The sequence below is a fragment of the Nicotiana attenuata genome, chromosome 7, assembly GCF_001879085.1.
Source record: "Nicotiana attenuata strain UT chromosome 7, NIATTr2, whole genome shotgun sequence".
NCBI classification, from domain to species: domain Eukaryota; kingdom Viridiplantae; phylum Streptophyta; class Magnoliopsida; order Solanales; family Solanaceae; genus Nicotiana; species Nicotiana attenuata.
The window spans coordinates 48,678,510-48,686,336 of NC_031995.1; the positions used below are offsets into that span (position 1 = coordinate 48,678,510).

Genomic DNA, 7,827 nt, shown 5'->3' on the forward strand with positions numbered 1-7,827 from the left:
AGTTATGTATTTATTTTATAACTCACAATAATCTTAAATGTGTCTAGAGATAAAATATGTAAATATTATTGTAACGGTCTGTATAAATACATGTTAAATATACATGAAATATCAATAGTCGTTTATACTTTTTGAGAATTATATTGCATTACGATGCACTTCATGTTGTATAAAACAATAACATGCATTAATTTTCTATATTAATTTTACGACAGTTAATAATTTTATTTCTGTCCAAAAACAAATTTAGTTGGGTTAATATTGCCCCTTCAATTAATTCTTTGTATGATAATTAAACCTAATAATGTGATAATATAAAATTCATATTAGGTACTTGAGTATATAGATTGATTTTGTAAGACCACAAAAACATAGTATAGTTGCATGATATGTGTCTACAAGTCAACGTATTATTTTATTATGTCTCAGCTAATAATGCAAATGCCCAACTCTTATATTGGAGTTGTGATAAGACATTAGAATACTTTTTCGTGACATAATTTTTTCCTTTATTAAGTTCAAAATAGGACAGCTTGTGCATTTTTAATTTATAACTCAATCACATAATTTAATGATATTTGCGTGATATTTAAAATTTTATATACATTAAAATTAATTATACGCGCAGCGCGTACCTAATACTAGTTTAACAAAATATCAAGCCATTACGGAGGCGGCTCAAGTATACGCGGGGTCTAAAGCCAAAATTTAATATGAGGCCTAATTGTTTTTTAAAAGTTATAAGATATGTTTTTATTGAAAGTCTATTCTTCTAGCTTTTTGAGATACAAAGTTGTTAATAATCCTTTTTATAATTGATTTTCTCTAATAATTTCTTTTCAATTGATAGTGCCAACTCAATTAATTTTTCTTGAGATATTGTTAATGTTAGATAAGATTTTATAGAGCAATAGAAGCTTAGAACTATTGGAAGCTTAAATTTCTTGGAGAAAGAAGGTGAGTAAGAATATTAAAGAGAAAGACAGAAAATATGTAGGAGTTTCTGAAATATGAAGAGTTTGGAGAAAAGAAAGATTGACTTGGACAAATTAAGAAAGGGAGAGTAAAATTTTACACGTCATCTAATGAAGGAGTAAGCAGTGAAAAATTGTAACATTGACAAAACTATTCATTTACCCATATTTAAGTAAGTATATATTTAAACAGCTTTATTTCCTTTTATATTAATAATTCTACTTTTGTATTAAAAGTACTAAATATTATTTTTTAAATATCAATAAACCTATTATTTTTAAAAAATGGGCCCCAACTTTGGGGGCCTAAGGCACAAGCATTACTACGAAATTCAAAAATAGCCAGATTTACAAGTGGTCATTCAAAAATAGCCACAGTTTCAAAAGTCATCGAAATTTAGCCACTTTTCATGTAAAGATAAATCTGAACGAAAACACTGTTCAAAATACGAAAAATATTCCAGCATAATATACTGGAATTCCAGTATAATATAATGGAGTTCCAGTATACTTTGCTGGAACTCCGGTATATTATACCGGAGTTCCAGCAAAGTATACTAGAACTCCAGTATATTATATTGGAGTCAGCAAAGTATATCGGTCCAGCATAATATACTAAAAGTTCATACACAGGTGCATCGAACTCCAGTATATTATGCTGGACCGGTCTCTGTTGCAGCAAAATAGTGGCTATTTTTTAATAATTTGACAAACGTTAATTATATTTGAATGACCAGTTCGAAAACTGGTTAGCCCGTGCTATTTTAACAAATTAGAGCCGGCCCGACCATTACCTTTTGTTTGAAGTTGTTTTATATAATAAGCTACAAAAAGAAATTTCAAGTCTATTTCAAGCGTGTACTTTGGATCCCCACGAACTAATCAAGAAGCATGTGAAATTTAATTTCACGTGCTCCATTTATTAGAATGTCAACCAATGCCAGAACGTGCTGGTGCCAACTGCCAAGAAGTTTTGGATTGTTGCTGTTAAAAGGTGGCGGCAACTCAATTGGCCCCGAATTGCTCAGTAGCTCGTAATAAGTGTGTACAAAAAAAAATCAATAAATCGTACTAAATCGATAATACGAGTCAAATAAGAAAGGAAAAAAAAAACAATGTGATTTGGTTTGACATTGGAAAAAAAAAAAATCCGACTATAATTGGTTTGGTTTGATTTTAACTTAAAAAAGTCAAACCAATTCCAAACCAACCCGACATTATATTTATACAATTTTTAATAATATTTTATATATATTAAAATATATATATATATATATATATATATATATATATATTTATAGAAATATTTATTGTAATGTAATTTATAAGTATTTCTTAAACTTTTAAACAATTTTATCTTTTAATGTATTATTTCAAGCTTGGACTTAACATTATTGAATGGTCTAAGAAGTTTTATAGCTCATAAATGTAGTAACTCAAATAAAGTTCAAATCAATACTAATGCTAACAAAATAAATTCAATTGAACACTAGAAACGACAATAGTGTTGGATATCTAATTTTAATTTTGCATTGGTTTATAATGAGAATGCATAACTTAGTTTATCTTTTTCTTTAGTGCTTAGTCATGTAATAATAATACTTATTAGATGTACTTATTTTACCATAACTTATATAGTACTTTTAAATTATGTTCATTTTTATTATGGCTTATTAATTAGCAATATTTAATTTATGCCATTTTATTATCTTTATTATTGAATATTTTAGTATAATGCTATTACTCATTTCATATTATTGTGTTATTTTCTTGCAAAACATATTACATAGTTGTATCCTACTAGGACTAAAGAAATATTTAGAGCACAAGGTACATGTTTTATGCTATGAAGACTTTATCGGGAAAACCCCGAAAAAACCGAAGAACCAGAGAAAAATCGAGATTGAAAAACCCGACTTTGTTGGTTTGATTTGGTTTATAAATTTAAAAACCCAACACCATTGTTTGGTTCGGTAATTAAGGCCGAGGCTACTCTGATTAGTATTTTCTACACTCAGATACAGAAAACTGGCATTCAATACTAAATGTATACAATTTATAGTTTAATTTGGAAAGAAAAGACACCAAAAGCCTCATATGAAAAGGAATCTATTAGATTTGGGAGGGAAAAGATGGAAAACTAATCAAAGTTCAAGAAATTCAAACTACTAATAGCAGCAGAGAATTAACTGCCCATAGCCATCAAGAACTCACCCTCACAAACCACATCCTCTCCTACATATGCCTTGCCTTCCATTTTCGCTATTCCAAAACGTTTTTGCAGCTTGATCAGTGTCATTCTCATTACCAAAGTATCTCCAGCCACCACTGGCTTCCTGAACCTCACTTTGTCTACTCCAGCGAAAAAGAAATTCTCCCGGGAGCCTCCCACTTCAGGTTGCAACATAACTATGCCGCCAACTTGTGCCATTGCCTAAATTAAACAGAAATGGACACCCATCAGAATCTAATAACGAAACAACATGTTGCAGCAACAAAACTGAGGCAACCAAAGAACAAAAGTAAAGGGGAGAAATGAGGAATCGCTTTAACATATGCTGTGGGATCCTCCACATATTAACTCATTCGACCAACATGTAATATTAACATTTTCATTTCCTTGTGAAGTATTACCATAAGCAGATTTTAGGACTCCTTTCAAACGAAACATTGACAGAACATAACTAGGTTCTTAATTTTAGAACGACGACTTCTAAGTGCTAATAACTAGCTTCTAATTTCAATTTGTTTTTACATATTTAATGTTTTTTTTTTAAACAAATATACTGGTTGAGCAAAAGTTACTGGGTTTGGCCGAACCCTCACACGGGCTTCTAGCTTAGCCCATGTCTAGGATGAGGGCTGAAGTGGAAGAATTAGTGAGCAGGTTTAAATAGCTGGAAGTTGTGGACACAGTTATAAGATTAGATGCACCTAAACCTGGTCATAAGTGATTGCTACCAATCGAGTATATTTAGAGTCTGTAGCCCACCCGCTTCCTATACAATCCGATCAGAGAAGTCCCTGTTTGATGTTGAATGCATTACAAGACTCATTCACCAATCTTGAAGAAAGACTGAGCATTGCTGCTCGGACTCTTTTAAAATGCTGCCGCACACATGTTGGAGAAACATAGTTCCCAATAGGAGTAGATTGTAATATTTATCATGAGGAATATGGAGTTGACACAACCGCTAGTTACTCTCACCGAACTAACAGGCATGCAAATGTCAATGAATAACTAATAGAAGACTACATGCACCACCAGAAGAACTTAAAACAGCTGCAGTATTCAACAGCTTATAGAAATACTTATTGTAGTAATATTAGAATTTCAAAACTACCTGGACATTGATACACTTATCACGCATTTCCTTCCGTGCTGAGACAACATCATGACCATAAAAGTTTGCTGCTAAAGGTTCCCAGGAAGCAAGCACTCATTGTTACCAATAAGGAAATTGGTATAAATACAACCACTAAATTCTCACGACACATACATATGTTCAAGGGTACAGCAAAGTGAGCAGCCTTACAAAGATGGTTCTAAAAGCTTCAAATGCCCAAAATCACAAGCCACACAGCAGACTGTTCTTAAACACTGAGTATGCCATGCATACGATTTGGCATACATCTATGCCAAACACATCTTAGCCATCACACAAAAAGTGTAGCTGGGCTATCTTCTTCATGCAATAAATTACCGTAGTGGTCAATCTTTTTGAACTTCTTTCTATATCATTCTTCATAGTGCAACACCTATAGCTTGTTCTTCGCTGTTCTTATATGATTAAATAACCATAGATTACCTACTGTTAAACAACCACAGATCTCCTAGCAGTAATCATCTACACTTTATAAATTACTGCAATGTGGTCTCAGTATTTTGAAAGCCCAAAACAAAGGATAATACATAAAGTCAACTTGTCTCGAAATGCTAACTACACACTTAAATTATGGGAGACCTATTACCCCATTATTCTTGTTTAAACTGTATCTCTTACCACCCTGCACATAGCCACGTGGCGTATACTAACAAATGAGACCGTGGCAGTTGTAAACACGCACTGCCGCGTGCTTTGCCACATACAAATGTATTTTTTGTTTCTTTTTTCCATTTCTTTCACATTCTCTTATGCTCTTTGTCCGATTCCTATCCCTCTCTCTCCCTGACCCCCCCCCCCCCCCCCCACAAAACCAAACACACATGTTAAGAGACCTTAAATTCGATAGATTTTGATCTGCTCCTTCCACTCCATTTTCTTGGTATAGTGACGTGACTGCTCCCTTCTCTAAGTCAATTTGTCTATCCTTCTTCAGGAATAGAAACAGAACAAGCCATACTAGAAGACTGGAGTACAGTCATCGTTGCCCCATTAAAGCAAGACTACAAATTAGGTATTTACTATTTAGATATATTAGCACCACACCCGTGTATGGTGGTGATGCTCAGATTTAGCTAAAAGCCTGGAACTTAATGTTGTCCTTCTATGTGTTGATATTGGGTTTGCTAAAGCAAGAAAGAGAGTGAAAGAGGCGGGGTATGATACTATGTGTGCGAGTGGGACAAAGCAGATAGATTTAGATGGTATGGGGAGATTGCATTCTTGGTTTCTCTCTAGTCTCACTTCCTCCCTCCTTTATGAAGTTTGTATTGTGCTGCATCTATTTTAATAGGTACTACAAGCAAGCCAATATGGAGGACATACTGCAATGGAAGGAAATCTGGCCATGCAATAAGAAAAATGAATGTGAGCAGAAAAGAAATAGTTACGAGTGAATGGATGGTTTTGATTTAGAGAGAAATGGAGGACAGGTGGCAGTTGTTGGTGGAGATGGGCAGCAACCAGGAAGGGAGAGAGTAAGTGTAGTTAAAGAGGCTGCATTTTTAGGAGGAGGAACCTTTTCACTTAAATCAATTGCAGCTCACATGTTAAAGAGTCTGTATTTTTAACTTGCTTTTGGCTTCTTACATGCTCGTATGCACTTTCTCTGCCATGTCAACCAAGGTGGTAATAGATACATTTTGAAAAAGAACAATGGTTGCCCCCAAAGTTTAAGTGTGTAACTGGAAAATCAGGACAAGTTCAACAAGGTATTTATGTACTATCCCCCAAAATAACCTAGCAATCTTTCTAAATACTTTTCAAAAGCAATGTTAATGGACTTTGTACATTGGCTAGAGACTAAGAGCCACACAAAAGAGGTCCCGCACTCTACTCAAGTACATAAAATGCTTTTAAACACATACATGTATTAACATCATAAAAAGCATTTCACTTGACTTACAATCCGACAAAAATGAGTAGAGATTACTTACAGTTTCCTCATTTTAATTAGGTCAATTCACAGAGAAGAGCAGGCACTCCATTTAACTGTTCTATTTCTCTTTTCAATTTGGGGATTAATTTCAGCTTTCGTCCACCTTTCACCATGGTTAGAAAAAAATCAAGGTGAAAAAAGAACATAACTACTTTCACTAAGTAAAAATTTCTGAAATGCTAGAGAAAAAGTATTCAAGTTTGAAGCCTGAGAGATTGAGAAACTTCATCTATTGTGTAAACTACACCTTGAAATTAACTATATTATGACTTTGTCTAGCTAGCTTTGTATAGTGAAGCCACTTTATCCTATTTTCTGAATAAACTGCACATAAGAGATTGCTTTTGCTGAATCATGAACTACTTGAAGTTTTCCGTTTGCAAATGCGGGTACTTTAACATATAACATCATAATAAGTGGCACTAAAACTAGAATTAAGCAAACGTATAATTTTGAAGAAAGATCTCTACTTTTTTTAACATTCAATAAGAATAGAATTAAAAAGAATGAAACTTTCAACCAATGTTAAAGCATATATCCAATATCAATCATGGAATGAGAAGTGAATTAGATATATACCTCAACCATGAGGACACCAGGCATGATTGGCCTCTCAGGGAAATGACCAGGAAAAAAGTTATCATTAATTGTCACATTCTTTATAGCCACAGCTGACACTCCCGGATTGTATTCAATCACTCTATCCACTAGTAGAAATGGAAAACTGAAATTCATGCAACTTATATCAGTAACTCCATACAATACATACATATATATATATATATATATATATATATATATATATATATATATATATATATATATATATATATTCAAACAAAGAATTTTAAATAATGTCTGCAACAGAGTCGAATTCTGTACCGATGGGGTAAAATCTCACGAATCTGATTGATATCCATCACAGTAGGAAATGCTGGGTACCCTACAAATAAACCAAGATCCGAACTTTAACATTAGAACCAATATATTTCGTTCTCAAACAGTTTTTTTTTTCTTTCTTTCTGTTTTCTTATCCAAACACATTTTGTTTACTTTCTTTTTAAAAAACAAAACAAAAATCTCAAGACACGAAACCAATTCTTTCACAGCAATTCCAACATCAAGGTTTCTGAAAACTAAATTTAAACACTCACAAAGATTAATACTAAACCAATCCTTTTCATACTCAATCAAAACAGATAAGAATGAATGGGGCCGGCGAATGCATACTCAATTCAATTGGGGTTTCAGATTTGGAAGTTGCATCATTTTCAGGAGAGGCACAGTTGGTGATGAAGCTATTCTTGAAATGGGTTTTCAAGGAATGTGATTTTGAGACAACAAGGGATTGTTTGAGCATTGATCTTTTCAGAGGAAGTGAGCCATTCTCAAGGTTTCTGTGAGAACTGAGAATGGAGAAGAGAGATTGTGACAAAGCTGTCGAAGCCATTGTGTGTGTGTGTGTGTCAAGGAAGAAAGAGAGCTTTAGGAATTATTTGAAGATGGGGAGGGGTTGGTGCCTTGTTGGGGG

General features: G+C 33.4%; 1 protein-coding gene across 1 annotated transcript; it reads right to left on the reverse strand.

The window, feature by feature from the left end:
• On the reverse strand, positions 2,973-7,821 carry LOC109229058 (3-hydroxyacyl-[acyl-carrier-protein] dehydratase FabZ-like). The gene is made up of 4 exons (XM_019394365.1): positions 7,527-7,821; positions 7,179-7,239; positions 6,876-7,020; positions 2,973-3,408 (listed from the first exon to the last, which is right to left on the reverse strand). The coding sequence occupies exons 1-4, from the start codon at positions 7,744-7,746 to the stop codon at positions 3,160-3,162; spliced, it is 675 nt and encodes a 224-aa protein (XP_019249910.1). The 5' UTR covers positions 7,747-7,821; the 3' UTR covers positions 2,973-3,159.

Excerpts from the sequence above, each read along its gene's own strand:
- LOC109229058 (XM_019394365.1), bottom strand. The coding sequence starts at position 7,746 with ATGGCTTCGACAGCTTTGTCACAATCTCTCTTCTCCATTCTCAGTTCT. Across the intron at positions 7,240-7,526 it reads TGAAACCCCAATTGAATTGA|GGTACCCAGCATTTCCTACT; the intron begins GTATGCATTCGC and ends GTTTATTTGTAG. Across the intron at positions 7,021-7,178 it reads CGTGAGATTTTACCCCATCG|TTTTCCATTTCTACTAGTGG; the intron begins GTACAGAATTCG and ends CATGAATTTCAG.